Source organism: Mastigoproctus giganteus, chromosome 3, assembly GCF_048544385.1.
Source record: "Mastigoproctus giganteus isolate SK-2022 chromosome 3, ASM4854438v1, whole genome shotgun sequence".
NCBI lineage: Eukaryota > Metazoa > Arthropoda > Arachnida > Uropygi > Thelyphonidae > Mastigoproctus > Mastigoproctus giganteus.
In genome coordinates this window covers 188167744-188186600 of record NC_143577.1, presented here as the reverse complement: position 1 = coordinate 188186600, position 18857 = coordinate 188167744, and the positions used below count along the sequence as shown (strand labels likewise).

The window sequence follows — 18857 nt, the reverse complement described above, 5'->3', positions numbered from 1 at the left end:
TTTGGATAAAGACAAATAAAAATAAAAACTAAAATTGAATCCAGTAAACTGCCTACTGCCATGGTAAATGATGTACTTTTTATTAGGGATATAAATCCCCCATAAAACCCTAATGTAGAGCAAATTACTGAAAAATTCAATTCAGAAGAGAAAGAAAGACCCATTTCCAACCAAATTAAGAAGCTCAAGTTGAAGAATCTGGGATTTCATCATCGCATACTTATACGAATTTCGTGTGCCTAATGATTCGACTATAGTAGTGTCGCCAACAACAAGACTGGACAGTGAAACAATGGAAAATGATCATGTGAACTGACAATTCATGATTTATACTTTTTTATATGATACGGGAAATGGTGGCGTGAATCTCTGGAAACCATGTATCCAATACTGCCTCATGTCCACCACTCAAACGTCTGCAGGTGGTATCATGATTTTCGGTATGGAACTGGGCCCGCTCATCACTGAAAGTCGTATATTAGCCAATAAATAAATTTCTGTAGCATCGAACAGACTTCACCCTATACTGCTTCATTTTTACCCGGATTGTATTGGATCCTTTCTAGATGACAATGAAACTTTCCAGTGCAAAAATGTATATGACTGGTTCAAGCAACGTTCCCAAAATATCCACAATCTGCTCTAGACGCCTAATTCTCTAGCTCTAAAACCAATTGAGAATGTCTGGGATACGTCAGAAAGAGTAGTTCTCTACCGACCAGAAAACAACAGATGAATAAGAAAACCTTGAGATTGAAAATCTGGTAAAACCTTGAGATTGAAAATCTGGTAAAATCTTGAGCTAGAAAATCTAGTAAAATCTTAAGGTAGTCTCCTTCGTATTCCATCGAAATCCATTCAACGATGCGTACTGGCTTTAATTCGTGAAAAAGATTGTCCTAATAGATATTGAATAAAACTTTTGTAATTTTAGCCAATGAATGTATGTGCCATGGAACGAAAAAAGCCCAAAACAGTTTCTCGCATAATGGGGATTCGAACTCGGAACTTTTCCACTCAGTGAGAGGAGGATGCTGTTTAGAATTCACTGTGCAACCCTCTTGAACAATTATAATGACACAAAAGTGATGTACAATATATTGATTTATGGTAAAGCATGATATTTCTGAAATATCCGAAAGGAATATATTCTTTCTAGTGCGTCGAATAATATCACCTCTATGGTGTTCTGACAAAGATTTGAACACGGCGATCCCGAAAGAAAGTTTCTGAACGATATGTTAAATGTATCAAATCAACATTTTAAAACCTTTGATACGATTACTTATTTCCATTGGATGAAACCTTTCATACAATTTCTGTTGAGGTTTTCTGCATTTGGAAACAGACTGTTGAATCGTGAGAATTTTATCAAGTATTATAAATATATTTTGTTTATAATATATGAAATAAACATTGCATAGATCAGCCGCTAAAAATAAATTTTTTTCTGTTGGATTAATCAAGTTTTTGGTACAGTTTTATGCCAAATTTGTCAGTTAATAAAACATAATTTACTTTAAATTGCTGCAGAAAAGAAGCTGAACCGCATCAGAATAATTTAGATGCTGAAAATATTCGTGACTACATAGAAGGATTTCTGATTGAAATGGAAAAGAGGAAAAACAACCGAAATAATACATTTACTAGTAATTAACGTCTTAATTTTGAAAGGGACTGATTGTTTCATTGCTCAACAAGGTTTTGGTAACATGGGTGAAAGTAAGCATTTCAGGTTAATTTGTATGTGCTGATTACGAATATGACAGTAAAAAGTTTCTAACATGAAGCAATTTTTTTCTATTTTGTTTCAAAACAGTTTCTATTTTGAAGCAATTTGAAAAAACGTAAAATTGCTTCAAAATCATCGATATCGTCTAACATCACACTCTGTACCTTTCCCGATCGAATTGTAACAAAAAAGACATATCTGTGTTTAATGGTAAAATAATACTTATTTTTAGTTTTGTGGTCTTGAGGAGAGGTCGCCCTGAGTTATATTGCTGTAATCCTTATTATGCAGTAGCACATTTGGACACTACTATATTTCCGGTGGCCAGGAGCCTCTGTGAAAGGCAACTTGTTTACAAGCTGTCTTTATCCCTTAAGTGTACAAATTGAAACTAACCCAAACATTTTTTTGGGTTAGTTTCAATTTGTAAAATCTATTTGTAGGTGATTTTAAAGTTCGTTTTGGTCTTGTGAAAACTCGTGAAATGGTGCGAAAATTTCATGCGTGCATTAATTCGCCAATAGGTTTTTGTTATGTTTGTGGACAATTTATAGTGAAGCTACAACGTCGATCAATCACAGACAAGCTGAAACAAGCTTATTATATTTACTTTTATTGCCACATGAGTGATCAGGATCAATGTTCGATGCCCCCATAAGGTGCTTTGTAAATCTGACTGAATAGGTGAAGGGGAAGAATTCAAAAATGCCTTTTACTCTTCCGATGATCTGTCGAGAACCAACACGTCACCTCGAAGATTGTTATTTTTGCCTCACAACTACTAAGGGGTTTGTAAAAAAATAGAGTATACCTCAACCTTCAACCTCATAAAATACCTCAACCTTCAGTTCGCAATGAGACCAGTGCCACACGGGAACTCCCTATTCCTATTTCTCCACCTAATTGTGAAGAAATCACAATTCCTGAAGAAGAGCAAGAGTCACTAGAGCCCATACCTGTCTCCTCAATGTCTGCCGATCCTAGTTACACCCCTGAAAATGACAAACCCCGCACTTCATTCAGCAAAGTGAATTTAATGATTTGGTTAGAGTTTTAAATCTTTCAAAGCAACAGGCTGAGCTATTAGGATCTAAGTTGCAACAATGCAATTTGCTGGCAAAAACCACAAGGAATTCTGTCTTTAGAAACCGAAATGAAACGTTTGTGGGTTATTATCAAATGGAAGATTCTCTTGATGTCTGCAAAGATGTGAACGGATTGATGGATGAACTAGGATTTGAACACAATCCTGAAGAATGAAGATTATTCATCGATTCTTTTAAACTCAGGTTAAAGGTAGTTTTGCTGCACAATGATAATATCAAACCGTCTGTCCCGATGAGCCATTCAGTGGCTATGAAAGAAACCTATAATACGATGTCATTGCTATTAAATGCCTTAAATTATAAGAAATATTGTTGGAAAACTGTGGTAATTTAAAATTAATCGCTTTGTTGCTTAGACTATAGGGTGGTTTTACTAAGTATTGTGTTTATGGGATAGTCGCGCAGAAGAACATCATAATATTGTGAAGAAATGGCCCATCAGAGAAGAATACGTTCCCCTGGAAACTCAACATCAAATGCACGCCTTTAGTGAAACCTTAAATGGTACTCTTTCCACCTTTGCACATTAAGTTGGCTCTCATTAAAAATTTTGTAAAAGCTCTGTGCAAAAATAGTGAAGGTTTCCAGTACTTAAAAAGCAAGTTTCCAAAAATTAGTGATGCAAAGTTGTAGGAGGGTATATTCGTAGGCCCACAAATTAGATGTCTTTTAAAGGATGAAATCTTGGACAATATTTTAGATATTCACAATGGCTATAAAGCCCAGTTGCTTCTCTAGCAGACAGGTAGGTTCATGGTCTGCTTAAAGTGCCTCAAAGTCGAGCCCCGAGAACGGCAAACGGATGGCCTCGCCATACTGAGATGCTGAAGAGAATCAGCCTCTTCAGCGGAAGAGAAACAGCTTTCTGCGCAGAAATCTGAATCTTATGCAGCGAATACCTGGATATTAAACGAATGAGACAGGCGGGCCCCTTGGTTTCAAGCTCCATCATGAAATTTCCCCAAAGAAGGAATAATATTATCCGCATAATCTATGATTTTTCTTCTTCCACGATAACAAACTCATCCCAATAATCCAAAGGCCTGCTCCTAGAATCGACTCCTAAGGACTGCCACGTTTCAAGTCACGCCATTCTTCAGCTTATGCTGTTCTCACTATAACCTTGATAGTAATAATCTTCATACTCGTCTATATAATATATAATATATAATAGCCTCTGATAGTAATAATCTTGGCCCAGAAACAGAAACTCCTCTGATCCTGTGGAGGATACTCTCTTACGGCAAAGAATGGAAAGCCCCATTAAAGTCCATGACCAAGCCCAGTAAACACATTGAACACGGTTTTCTTTAGAAGCTCATGGACTTCTTCAATAGTGTACTTATCTTCTAGAACCTGGCATCTTCAGCATCTTGAAACAATTCTTTAATGCTTTTCAAATTCTTGGTACACTGATATTAGGAAATCTAAAGCAATTCGCCACAGCAGCTTGGTAGTGTTGTGTTCATTAACGCCTAGTTTAGTAGCTTGTTCTTCAAGCCAGATAGGTTGGCTTGAAGGCATAGGTGCCCTGTTCTGTTTGTATAAGAATCTGGTGTATTAATAATATTAGGTTATGTGATGCATTCGTTAATTCTGTTTCAACAACTCGCAGCACAACTGAGCACTCTTCGAAGAAGTCAATGGAATACTTCAGCAATATCGGTCTCTTCTAGTAATCTAGCATATCATCTAGTAACTGTGTATCTAGGTGGTGTTATTGGGGTTTAGGAGCATCGGAAACTATGTCCATGTTGGTCTGTGTATATTATCAGTAAATTAAGTGTGCTTTTTAAGAGGATGCATTTGATATACAGTGATAACAACTTAACGTTAACTACATCATAAGAAAAGTATGGTCTCAGGAGTGAAATGCATGATTATTTTTTCACTAAAACTAGCGATTTTCGCCTCCGTCATAAAGCAGTGACACAGCTAATTTGTCTGTTCCCTAGAGTTCAACACATGTCCTTAATTTTGGGAGAAAATTTTGAGGAGTGTTTTCTTATGTGCATGTATTATATAAAAAGAGTTCCTTCTATAAAACAAAAAAATATGATTGATCTTACAGACAGAGAGCTGAGGTCTGAATTTTTTTTTTTTTTTTTTTTTTTTGCGGTGATAACCCATGGCATTTCCACGGACTCCTCTTTCATTTCGATTAACTAATTTGCATATTTCAGAAATGTCATTCTTTACTCTTAGTTCGTACACAGTATTTTTCTCTCATTGTGTTTGTCTAAGTTAGTAGAACAGCGATTATAACCACCGTTCTCCTCACACTGAGTGGAAATGGTCCGGGTTCGAATCCGAATGATGCGAGGAACTTTTACGTATTTTTTTTTTATTGAGTGGGCCCTCGTGGACAGTTGATATAATCACCATCCTCCCCGCACCAGTTTGAATCCTGTTAATGACTCGAGGTAATTTCGTGTTTCTGTTTTCACAACATAGCTGAGTTAGTAGGTCTCAAGCGAGCGTACAATGATTTTTGCACAACAAATGGACGACAGAATACTCGAATTTCCAGTCAGATTACATACCGCGCAATACGACCTCAGTTTCTAACGCGTCTAGAAAACTCTATAAGAACCAATAATTCTGCGGCTGGATTGGCATCAAGCGTGGAAACGTTCGACTCAGAAATTGTGGTTTTTCGTCAACAAAGACAGGCAAATCGACCAGAAATCACATGCTATTTAAGGACATAATACACATCAACAAACGAATTGCTTTTTGGTGACTTACCATCATAAGATTAACTGTCATTGTATTTGCTTGCTGGACGAAAAAACTGCAATTTCAAGGAGAAAAAAGCACGCAACTTTCGCCTGAGACCGACTAATTCAGTCACGTTGTGAAGAAAAAAAACCTATAAAAATTTGTATCATCATTGGCAGGATTCGGACCCAGGTTTTCACAACAGTTTCTTTAGAGGCCTCAGACGGAGGTTGCTTAATTTTTTCTCCCAGAAATTCAGATTTATCGTCTAGCAACCAGAAAATCAACTTCAGAACGTACGGAATTTACAGACAATATGCACGGAGTAACATGGCCTTAATCGCCGATACTCCTAAAAGCCAACAACAACCACATCTGCTCAAAGATTCGCCCCTTCGGGTATTTTGCAAGCTCGTAACACCGTCGCTACGGAATCATTCGATGTCATTGCTGGAAAGCTTCCTGAGAGCTGCTCGTGGTAAGGCCTTGCTTGATATATGTCCTCAAACAAGAGATTTTCGGGAAGCCTTTCAGGGGAGGCATCCAGAGCTCAGTTCAGCGGCGGCCAAAAATCTCAATTTGATATCCGAGCTGAGGCACATGAGTGATGAGTTAAATACCTTTTAGCAGAATTAGTGAACTAATGCTGAGAAGGAAAGACAGACGTTTGCTTTCCTGCTCTCCATTCTTACTCTGGCCGAATACATAGGCCTTGGTTACGGTTTGGGTTGTCGCGCCTGTTTTGTCGTGAATGGAGAAGACCTGATGTCCATGCTTTACCATGAGAGTTTAGCAAGTTCAGAATCGCTTGTGTAGAGCCAGACACAGGTTCTCGAAGTCATGATCTATTGTCCGTTACAAACGGATCTCCGTGCTCAGTTGGAACGGGGCCCTCGTTCTTTGCGATGATTATCTGAAGACAAAGATAGTGTTGTCTTTATTGTCAGTATAATCAAGATGTATTTGAGAAAAGAGCTCGTTTAAGAAAATAGGGACCTGTTTTTTCGTGGTGTTGGGTGCGATAGCCTACCCCCACTAAGAAGCTAAAAAGCCAAGCTTGCATATTAATCTCTTTAAATTGTTTTGTTTCGTTTCAGTTGTCCTATGGACCTTTGTGTATTTGTAATTTTATTTTATTTTGATAGTGGAAACCAACTAACATCCAAGAAAACTTTGAGGAAAAGAACTAACTTGCTACAAACCAATGAGTATAATTTGCTTAGAGGTGATAGCCCAGGTGGCGAATATATTTTAAGTTAATTTAAAATGAAATGAAATGTCTGCGAAAATCCAAAGCGTAGTTTAAAATTACTGTTCTATATTAATAACAGATGTTAGGCGTTTTGTACAATTCATAAGCAAAAAGGCCTTAAAAGGAAATTGACAGTTAACTCGCTCATTTAATGGATCTTTATGGTAGAATTAGCTCATAATTTACTGGGACGAAATTAAAATAAAATAAAATAAAAATAAAATAAATGATTAACATACTTTTCTTCTTATAAAAATTAAGCTGTTTATTCAAAGAAAACTGATGTTTTTTAAATAAAGCGTGTTTATTAAAAGTAATACAGAAACAAAGCATTTCAAATTATTTTATATTTATCTGGATGGGTTTATAATTTGATTATTTTCTGCACTTTTCATAGACTCATGCTCTTTTCATGAGACGTATCTTCTGTCGCTTCGGAAGAAAAATTGCTGCATTCCTTCCATCTAAGTCAACGAATGCGTCCTCTGGTAACCTAACATCAAAACGTTGAAAAATTGTCGCGAAATATAGGAAAATCTCAACGTTTGCCATTTTCTCTCCAGGACAGGACCGTTTTCCTAAAAGTGTAGAAAAGAAAAGCAGAAGATGTACGATCAAATAGCCACTTAAAATATAATTAAAGAACTGCGAATATGAATTGCTCGACGCAATAAATCCATTTAACAAGTGAATTTAGTCATGAAAACTGATATTAAATATATTGTATACAAATTATGCGGTATGTAGGCGTACACTGGGAGGATAAGATTAGAAATTTAGGCGTATTGCTGAGAGCTGGAAAAAAATCGAAATGTGATGAAAGCAGAAAAGAAACAAGAGAAAAATTGGGTCCACATGGACTGACGGAAGGAGATAGTTAAGAGGTTAACTGAAGGGAGAGATGTAATTGAGTTCCGGGTATCATGGATCTGCGTGTGGCAGAGAACTTATGGTAATGACAATGATTGTGTATCAAATCTGTAATAAATTTTCTTCTAAAATGGAGGTTGGCCAATCAAACTAGTCAGTGGGCTAGGTCCAATATCTAATTCTGGACTGTATCGAATATGGTTCATCGACTTTTTCTCCCTGTTGGTGTTCCTCTGCTTTTGCTCAAGAGAAAGCTTTATAATTCTGGTTCCGACAACAGCAGCAACGCTTCTTCAACAAAGGTAGTCGAAGGTTAGCATAAGATTGGAAGAAGAAGAATATCAGATAAAGCAGGTATGAATGACGGATCTAAAAAGATCGATTATGATAAAATCTACTGACACCAAATTCTGGAACAAATCGCTAGAATTATTGTAATAACCTGAGCTTACTTCACATAAACAAATTTTAAGGATATCAATAATGAAACATAATATCATTAAAAAAAAAGAAAAAAATAAATTGCAGCCATTATCACCCACTGCATGATGGAAGCCTCCTCAACGATTCACGTTGACGGAAATGGACCGTAATCTGCCATGCTGTTGCAGTGCGGTTTGGCAGATCGATCGTATTTAGCAGTCAGAGACTTGAAACCCAGCCTACTGAAAGAGCGTGTGCTACTGCACTCCCACTCCAAACCACGCGGCTGTTGAGGCCGCATAATATCATTGTACCCCTTGGATATACAGGGGGTAAACCTATGGTGAATACACAGATTCAATTATAACAAAAAACTCCAGAAGTAACATTAAGAGTCTATAACATAATTTTGCTCTTAGAATTAAAAATTCTTTGCCTTCGGAGCCTCCCAACTCCATGGGAGGCTACGAAGATGGGAGTATACTTACCCATGGAAAATGGTATTAGGTACTCTGGCTTTTTTAGTGATTTGCGATCAGGAGTAAGAAATCTGTCTGGTATAAATTCTTCTGGATTTATCCAGTTATTTGGATCGTGATGAATGGCCCATAGATTTGCGATAACAACTGTTCCCCTCGGAATGTTGTAGCCTTCGATGGTTATGTCCTCTGAAGAACTAAACAAATAATAATTATTAAATTCCAGAAATATTTTAAGTGAAATATTTGAATGAATTATGGTACAAATGTAGCACTTTCGATTCAAAGCTACTGCGTTATTCAGAAATTTTTCGTGCACGGTTAGATCTTGGGAATAACTCAATCTCTGATATAACAGTTGGTTAGCCTATAGCGAGAGTGGCAAATAAGAAATATATGCCTTACACACACGTGCATACAGTTATAACGATTTGAGGGAAAATTTACTGGATAACAAGGTATCTGATGGTCACACTAAAAATAAACAGTAATGTTAGGAATATAGTCTCTAGTAATATTATACTCCAGACCTATTAATATTATACTAGGTCTGGAGGACAGACCTAAAAATACAGACAGAACTTTCAGAGGGTATTCAAAACAGAGTGCATAGATTGGTAGCCACAAGCGGCCATTAAAAATGTCAAATTATATAAGAAGCCAATATAACATATCCATTGATGAGCGCATTTGATTAAATATTAAATTAATTAAAAAAAATAACATCGATTAAATTAAAATAGAGAGATTAATTTACATTTTGGAATATTTGTATCATAGCCATTATGGAAAGCATTTAGAAGTTAAAATATCTATAGTTATACCTGCTTTATTCTGAACTGCATTATAGTATCCAAGTACTAAAAGCCTACCTACGTTCTAACAAGGTTCAATGGAAAAACAGTTCTCCATCTTGATACTTCCAATAGCGTTGAATAAGTATAAGGAAGCTTCAGTCGATCTTCCCATGACGGCATCTTTTCCCTTCCTATTGTGGAATCGATTTCCTCCTGGACCATACGCTGGACCTCTGGATATGCAGCCATTACTAAAAGAGTCCACAGAATCGATGTGCTGCTTGTTTTGCTACCTGCAGCAAAGAGAACTTGCACATTCCCAAAGAGCATCATTTCTAGAATAGAAATCATAATTTCAATTTAGTAACGTGTATTTTAAATACGAACGGCACTGCTTCTACTACTGATAATAATAATACATCAGAAGCTAGCATAAAAATACCAGTCACTGACAGATCCCAAGTTGTCCGGACAGAAGTCCAGGTGCGAATGTAGGAAGTGTATCTTCAGAGACATTCGACATCCTAACTTTTGATAGTTATGCAATAATTCTTCTATCAACTCTTATTATCTCTTCACTTTTTTATTCCCTAAAAGCTCGCTAATAACAGCTCTGAAGGTTTTCCACGCAGCTAATTCAGTGGCGTTAAGTTTGGTGTCCAAGATCTCATCCTTTAAAAGCCATCTAATTTGTGGGCCTACGAATATACCCTCCTTCAACTTTGCATCACTAAATTTTGGACACTAGCTTTTTAAGTACTGGAAACATTCACTATTTTTCAACAGAACTTTACAAAATTTTTAATGAGAACCAAATTAATGTGCAAAGGTGGGATGTTGAGTTTCCCGGGAATGTATTCTTCTCTGATGGGCCATTCCTTCACAATATTATGATTTTCTTCTGCGCAACTAGCCCATAAACACAATACTTAGTAAAACTACCCTGTACTCTAAGCAACAAAGCGATTACTTTTAAATCACCACAGTTTTCCAACAATATTTCTTATAGTTTAAGGCTTTTAACAGCAATGACATCCTATTATAGGTTTCTTTCATAGCCACTGCATGAGCCACCGGGACAGATGGTTTGATATTACCATTGTGTAGCAAAACTACCTTTAAACTGAGTTTAGAAGAATCGATGAATAATCTTCATTCTTCAGGATTGTGTTCAAACCCTAGTTCATCCATCAATCCGTTCACATTTTTGCAGACATCAAGAGAACCTTCCATTTGATAAGAACCTACAAACTTTTCATTTCGGTTTCTAAACACAGAAATCCTCGTGGTTTTTACCAGCAAATTCCATTGTTGCAACCTAGATCCTAATAGCTCAGCCTGTTGCTTTGAAAGATTTAAATCTCTGTAAGATTTGAAAATCTTACAAAAATAAAATATTTTTTATTAAGACTTTGAAAGTTAGTTTTCCTTTGATTCTTGCCATTAATAGGATAAATGGGTAATATATGCAGTTTCAGAAATAAGAATTATTCTGGAAAGAGGTATAAAAATTAAAAGGTAGTAGGAACGAAAACAGAGCCATTAGCTTTACTTCCGTTAAGACAGGGAACTGATAGAGAATACTATGACAAACCCAGTAGGGGGTCCGGCGCTACAAAAACAACTTAAGGTTTATGAGGGGTCACACACCGGAAACGTATTCTGAACAACACACACTAATTTCTAAAAATAGACGCTATGTCTCCAGTGTCACAATTTGTGGTTTTTTTTTTTTTTTTTGAGTGCTATAGAGACAAGCTGTTATGAGACAGAAAGAGTTGTTTTGAAGTATTCGGCCGACATCAAAGAACACATGTCAACAGGTTGTAAAGAAAGGGGTATAGAGAATCACGTGCTAGTACTATGGGGCAGGCTGAATTAGGCCTTCCAACAAATGAAAAGAAAAGAAAATGGAAAAGAAAGAGTGATTGGAAGAAAACACTGGGAAGACGTAGAAAACTCCGGGGAGAAAATTGTGGATGGATCCGGACACAAAAAAAGAGAGAGTGGAAAAGGGAAGAGAAGGAGAGGGGAGAATATTTTGAGCGGTGCTAGTGAAAGAGTGAGTCGGGTAGAGTGGCTTGAAAGATGATGAAGAAATAGCCGACGAAAAAAGTCGAAGTGGGGTTATCAGTAATGTAGTGAGTGAGAAATTAGGAGCTGAACTGGAATAGAAGGTAGCCGTCCTGACAGGAAAAATAGCAGATCCTGAAAGCGGAGTAGCAGTTGCGAACGCCATATGATGATGATCTGGAAGCTGTAAGATGTTGCCCTGGAAGCTGTAAGATGTAGCCCTGGAAGCTGTAAGATGTAGCCCTGGAAGCTGTAAGATGTTGCCCTGGAAGCTGTAAGATGTTGCCCTGGAAGCTGTAAGATGTTGCCCTGGAAGCTGTAAGATGTTGCCCTGGATAGCAGAAGATAGCAGCTCTGGATAAGGATAGGATAGAAGGCCCTTATGAAGACACCGGATCACAGAAATTAAGTAAGTGAAAGTTAATTTGAGAATACTGTAAGTTAACTGCTAGAGAAAGGACTGTAGTGTGATATTTGGGGAATTCAATGATAAGAGAAAGTTATTTTGAAAATACTGTAAGTTAAATACTAGTGAAAGGACTGTAATACGATATTGGGGAATTTAATGATAAAGATAAGATTAGATGGGTGAACCAAAATAGGAGTAAAATCTACTCTAAGGCAATTATGGTTGGTTTAGGCAGTAATTTGGAATAAGGAGGATAGTAATGTAGATGAGAAAGTGAACGGAAGGAATTGTAGTAAAAATAGAAATATTAAATGTGTGGACATAAAATTTATGTATATTGCCAACACTTAAAGGTGTGTTTGAATGTGACATTGTATTTTGGTGATCAAGTTCTGTAACTGACAATGGTTAAAGAAATATATAAGATAGAGGAATAGGGAATTAAAGAATAAATTGGTAGTTATGATGATACATAAAAGTAATATGATCAATGATATGTTTAACTTTAATGATAAAAAATGTTATTGACACCTATGAGGTATGATTTGATTGTGTTGTAATAGGAGCAGAAATAAGGTGAGCATATAAAGAGGGTAACTATTTAACCTGTGTATGCGTAAGGAGAAAGGTGAGCATATAAAGAGGGTAACTATTTAACCTGTGTATGCGTAAGGAGAAAGGTGAGATAAAAAAAAGGGTCAAGTCTGTAAAGGAGCCTGTCAGATAGGAAGAGACTGGATATGTTGGAAGTACCTTGGTGTTGAAACAGTGAAATTCTATTCTCAATGAGATTTGTTATGATTTAACTGTAAATATGCATAATAAACTTGTTTTTTGTGTAAACATTTGTGAAATTATTTGTTGTACTGGACACAAGCCCATCCGAAGGGAATAATATACATCTAGAGGTTTCCCCCCCAAAACCTGAAGTCTTCTGTGAAGTTGAATAGTCAGATGCGCAAGTGGGAAAAGAAGGGGAGTTGTTTTAATAGGGAAATTAATATATAAAATAATATATATAAACACAACATATTAAACCCCCCCCCCACATCTCCAAACAAAATCCATAAATTCACTTTGCTGAATGAAGTGTCGGGTTTGTCATTTTCAGAGGTGTGACTAGGATTGGCAGACGTTGAGAGGACAGTTATGGGCTCTAGTGACTCTTGCTCTTCTTCCACAATTTGTGATTTCTTCACAATTAGGTGGAGAAATAGGAATAAGGAGTTCTCTTGTGTGTGGCACTGGTCTTATTGCGGACGAAAGGTTGAGGTATACTCTATTTTTGTTTACAAACCCCTTAGAATTTGTGAGACAAAAATAACAATCTTCGAGGTAACGTATCGGTTCTCGCCAGATCATCGGAAGAGCAAAAGGCATTTTAGAATTCTTCCCCTTCACCTATTCAGTCAGATTTACAAAGCACCTTATGCGGCATCCACCTTTGATCCTGATCCCTCATGTGGCAACCAAAATAAATATAATAAGCGTGTTTCACTTTGTTTGTGATTGATCGACGTTGTAGCTTCACTATAAATTGTCCACAACCATAGCAAATACTGTTTGGCGAATTAATGCACGCTCGACATTTTCGCACCATTTCAGGTGTTTTCACAAGACCAAAACGGAACTTTAAAACACCGCGACCTACTAATAGATCTTACAAATTTAAATTAACCCATAAAAATGTACATTTAAGGGATAAAGACAGCTTGTAAACAAGTTGCCTTTCACAGAGGCTTCTGGCCACCGGAAACATAGTAGTGTCCAAATGTGCTACCGCATAATAAGGATTACAGCAATATAACTCAGAGCGGCCACTCCTCAGGGCCACAAAACTAAACGGAGGTATTATTATACCAATAAACACAGATATGTCTCTTTTGTTACAATACATTCGACCGGGAAAGGTACAAAGTGTGATGTTAGACGATATCCTTGATTTTGAAGCAATTTTACGTTTTTTTTAATTGTTTGTGCATTTTTCTAAAAAATTGCTTCATGATAGAAACTTTTTACTGTCATATTCGTAATTAGCACATACAAATTAACCTGACATGCTTACTTTCACGCATGTTAGCAGAACCCTGTTGAGCAGTGTTATGAGCAACGAAACAATCAGTCCCTTTCAAAATTAAGAAGATAATTACCAGTAAATGTATTATTTGGATCGTTTTTCCTCTTTTCCATTTCAATCAGAAATCCTTCTATGTAGTCACGAATATTTTCAGTATCTAAATTATTGTGATGCGGTTCAGCTTCTTTTCTGCAACAATTCAAAGAAAGTTATGTTTTATTAACTGATAAATTTGGCATAAAACACAAAACATAAACTTTATTAATCCAACAGAAGAAAATATATTTTTAGCGGCTCTCTATGTAATGTTTATTTCATATATTATAAACAAAATATATTTATAATACCTGATAAAATTCTCAAGTTGCAACAGCCTTTTTCCAAATGCAGAAAACCTCAACAGAAATTGTATGAAAGGCTTCATCCAAAGAAAATAAGTAATCGTATCAAAGGTTTTTAAATGCTGATTTGATGCATTTAACATATCGTTCAGAAACTTTCTTTTGGGGTCACCGTGTTCAAATCTTTGTCCGAACACCATAGAGGTGATATTATTCGACGTACTAGAAAGGATATGTTCCTCTAGATAGCAAGGGCAACCATTGTATTCTTCAAGTTCTTTGATGAATTCCCACAATTCCTCCTGTAAGATGAATAATATTTAGATTAATATATATATATATATATATATAATATATAAATTTATATTAAATAATAAGTAGAAAAATAATAATAATGAAAAAAAATAAACAAACATCGGTGGCTGCAAAGCATTACCTGCCACATGTTGCTAACATGTAGTTGTAATATGCAAATTAATGTTTATATCTGCAGTATGAGAAGACAAAAAACAAAAACAAAAAAATTATTTGTTTCTCTAGTTATTGGTTTAGTTGTTGTTCTGTCTTACTTGGCATACAATACTGTGGGTATAATCTCTGGTCTAATTATAATATTTGAATACCTTTATGTTTTCTTCCATTCTCCCTTTTCCGAAACCTAAATCCCTCAGTACATGTAAGGCAAAACGTCTCTGCTCTTGCCATTCATATCCATTTGCCGAAACGAAGCCTATAAATAGAAAACGTAGAAACCATTTTAATTCAGAATGAAAGCAAGAGAGAGAAAAAATCTTTATTGCAACTAGATGAGTACAATGTACAGAATCCTAATGTTCCAACTGTCCATGATATCCATGCCATCCAATAACGATGGAAGGAGAAGACAGCGAGAAACTTCGGACAAGAATAACGGATATTTATCGCTGTTGCATAACAATTTACAAAAAGGTCACATTAAAGAAGTGGTACAAGATGCTCTAAAATATGGTCACATGACACCAATCCGCATATAATCCAACAGCTAAACAGACCTGACAGCGGTGAACCATGCTCGATATAAGAGCTTCTATAAGATTCTGTGACAACAAAACCCATTCTACCGCCAGCGCAGACCTTACCTCACCAAGTGACCGAGAAGTTGGCAATCACTGGATGCCAACATATAAGATGGTTTCGCTGTCGCGCGGTCATATTGAATCTAGTGATCTACTCTAGCTCTTCATTTCTCCTTGTTAAATTGCTTTCGTGCTCTTGAGTAAGATATACTGTCCGAAACCTGTTGAATACTTTTCCAAATCTCGTACAGCTCTGCTTAAATAGGAAAGCCATATGTACTTCTAGATTTCATCAAGCTGTGGAGTGAGACAAGTTCCTGATCACTTTTGAGAAGGCATAATGTGCAATGGTGTTGACTCAGCTTATTAGTAGTGTTTTGGTAAACAAGACGTCACACTTTTCAAAGACAGGCCAAGGTGTAAGGGTGGCAGCTTGCAAGCATTTTTGGCTGTTAAAGAAGTTGTGGCTGATGATGAGGGAAGTTTAACGTTTTATGGGACAAGTAGACCGCGAGGAGATATAATGAATGTTGCACAAATAGGTTGGTAATACGATTCATATTGCGTCTCAGTGGTTATCCTCTAGTACGGAGGTGATTTATAAGCTGTATGTTTGTTGACTTCAAATGGTCAAGAAGAATCTTCTTGTAAATCGTCTGCTGCGGTGTGAGGTTGAAATCCTCGATGACCATATGATAAGCTAAGGGGCGCAAGTGGTTTATAGTCCAATTGGCTACCTCGAGCCTGAGTACACGCTCCAATACATATACCGGTTTCTGCAGCCAGTTATCACCTACGGGTCAGAAATCTGGGCGTCGGCAACGAAAACCACGCTAAAATCCATCGCATCTGATGAGTACTGGCTTATTCGGTGGGTCCTCTTCAAGCATAAACTGCCACCACTTATACGTACTTCAGATATCACCCAACTTCTAAATTACAGAAAAGTCTCCAAACGGATATTTGCCCTCCGCTTGCTTCTGACAATTAAAATGATAGCGGGTGAAGTCAATACGCCAAATTTCTGGCAGATGTGCAATTGGAGGATCCCACCAAAACCCTTAAGAGCCCTCCCCTCTCTGCAGGCTGTGGCGTGGAGGCTCAGAATAGGGGATAGATTCCTGCCCATGGAGATGCTGCACAATGTCCAGGAGATGGATGTGGACTACAAAAAGTTCATAGAGGACAAACCGTACAGAATACGCATCATCAGGGACAAGCTTTCGCCTTCAACCGAGTGACTGTCATCGTCCTTTCATGTGTCTTCATTTCACATGTTAATATTAATTTTATATGTAAAATATGTAATTACATGTTTTATGTCCTAATACATGTTTTAAGTAATTTTTCCTGTATAAGTTATTTAATGTTAAACCCCTAGCATTGTCGCTGTTGTGGGTATTATTGCATCAGGCAATCATGTAACCAATCACTGCCTGCAATAAAGATATATATATCATTATTGGGGATCAGGTGTGGGGACATACATTAAGCAGATATCTATTGTGAATGCGTTTCTGAGCAGTGCGATGCGTAGCGCTTCGAAATTCAATGTATCGCTGGATTTAGTGTTGATTGGATTGCCAATCGCCTCTTTGAAGAACGTAGCAACATCACATCCCCTATTGCTCAGCGGTCTCCACTCTATTTCTTAAACTTTTTATTCTGGCACAGTGCAAGAGAGAGATGCTTTCCTTAAATTTTAAGGCCTCGAGAAAGGGAAACCTGCACGTGGTCCTGGCTGCCTCACTGTGATCATCGTCGAAATCGCTATCACAGTGTTTTAACATCTACATTATTACCTTTACAATGGTATCATACTAGATGGTATTCTCAAAAGAATAATTTATAAATGGTTAAGTTTCATTTATGATTATATCGTATATAACACTTTAAAAATAATTGAAACTGAGTAAGTAATTTCTTACTTACTCTTCCGTCCTGGAAATGGATGAAAGATTAATGGAAGTGGTCTGTTCAACAATTCCGGTTTTGTAAAAGCCTGTTTAGCGCTTTTGAAATCATTTAGAACTACGACATACCGACTTCCGATATGCAAGCTAAAAAAAGACAAAAATAAAACAAAAATTCATTTAAAAAATAAGTGAAATTTATACTATACTACTATCATTAATTATGCCAAAATGGACTCTAAAAAATATAATTTTCTCATAATTTAGAGAAGTCTTATTGAAATACTAAAAACTTTCATTGTAGCACATTTCTTTAACTTTCAACAGGATCACCAAGGTTTGAAATCACGAGGTTCTTCGGTGTTGAAATCCAATGTTCGGCTATAAATGCGATTAGGCATTTCGAAATGCAGTGATTCCATGACCATTATTTTTTCCTCCTCAACATGAATTGTTGAGGAGGCTTCCATCCTGTAGTTGGTTGATAATGGCTGAAATTTACCTTTTTTTTAATTGGCCTTGTGGTCTTCTGTCGAGAAGTGGCATAATGGGCAGTCTATTTGTATTGTTATTGATTCATATTATTGGTCCCGTACTGTTCGTGGTTTACGCCTCTACCTTCGTGATTTTTTCACACAACTCGGAACTTGGTGCTACTTGAGGGCGCCATTAAATTCTAATTAATGGCTTTGAAATTCTATATATATATTTATTTATAAACGTCATAAATATATTTATTTATTTATCAAATTACATCATACTGTAAGTTGGCCAAATTACCTTAATAGTCTAACGCCTAGACTTACCCAAAAACGTTTCCATACTTAGCTGCCAGTTTCATAAAATCTACATGGGCATCTTTGCCAATAAATGGAAGATATCCAAAAATCGGAAGACCAATTGGACCAGGTGGAAGTCTTCTTTTATTAGTATACGTAGAGATCACATAAAGAGAAATAATCGCTAGAAGACTTGCAGCAATCTCTCCCAAGTAGAGTTCTACAAACTTGAACAGTGACTCCATATTGGCATCTCTAAAACGCGTCTTACTGCGCATGTCTCATTCGTTCACTCACCACCCCACTGATAATGATAAGAACGACGAGGAGTGCGGCTAATAATAAAATTAACCTGAAAACCTGGACCTTAGCGTTCAGTAAGAGTTCATTGAACTCGAAACCATTAGAAATAAATGATTTTCATTTGATGCATCAAAACTGTAGCTAATGATTTCTGCTTGATATCAATATCGCGAATATGAATGTATATGTAGAAGATAACGACATTATCCATAGTGATAGCTTTAAGAAGGAGAATTTTTATTTATGTTTACAAAATTGGTTGTTTTCGAACAATTATGATTAAAAAAGTGAGCACTCGTTTACATATTCCTGATTTAAACATCAGACTAATTTTATTATGCTTATGTGCAGCCACGCAACTAATTGGAGAGAAAAAACCGATATCCTCGATTCAGTGGAATCTGTGGTATATAAAAGTGGCACTTGCAAGTTGAGTTTGATGTTGAAACTTTCTAGTTTCAAAATGGTATTGTTTTATAAATTACCATTAAAATTGAGTCCAGTAAAATGCCTACTGCCATGGTAAA

The 18857-nt window shown here is 36.6% G+C and overlaps 1 protein-coding gene across 1 annotated transcript; it reads right to left on the bottom strand.

Annotated features, from left to right (window-relative positions):
• Positions 1-7210: 7210 nt before the first annotated feature.
• LOC150088478 (cytochrome P450 18a1-like) lies at positions 7211-18305 on the bottom strand. The gene is made up of 8 exons (XM_090370173.1): positions 18055-18305; positions 17268-17395; positions 14904-15010; positions 14287-14582; positions 14013-14128; positions 9460-9715; positions 8593-8780; positions 7211-7389 (listed from the first exon to the last, which is right to left on the bottom strand). Exons 1-8 carry the CDS (start codon positions 18303-18305, stop codon positions 7211-7213), a joined length of 1521 nt encoding a protein of 506 aa, XP_090226299.1.
• Between the last annotated feature and the right edge of the window lie 552 nt (positions 18306-18857).

What these genes read in the sequence shown, in the direction of transcription:
- LOC150088478 (XM_090370173.1), bottom strand. Translation starts at nt 18,305, where the DNA reads ATGCGCAGTAAGACGCGTTTTAGAGATGCCAATATGGAGTCACTGTTC. An exon ending in TCCATTTCCAGGACGGAAGA is followed by an intron (nt 15,011 to 17,267) that starts GTAAGTAAGAAA and finishes TTCTATTTATAG; the next exon opens with GCTTCGTTTCGGCAAATGGA. An exon ending in TCCAAATAATACATTTACTG is followed by an intron (nt 9,716 to 14,012) that starts GTAATTATCTTC and finishes TTTCTATTCTAG; the next exon opens with AAATGATGCTCTTTGGGAAT.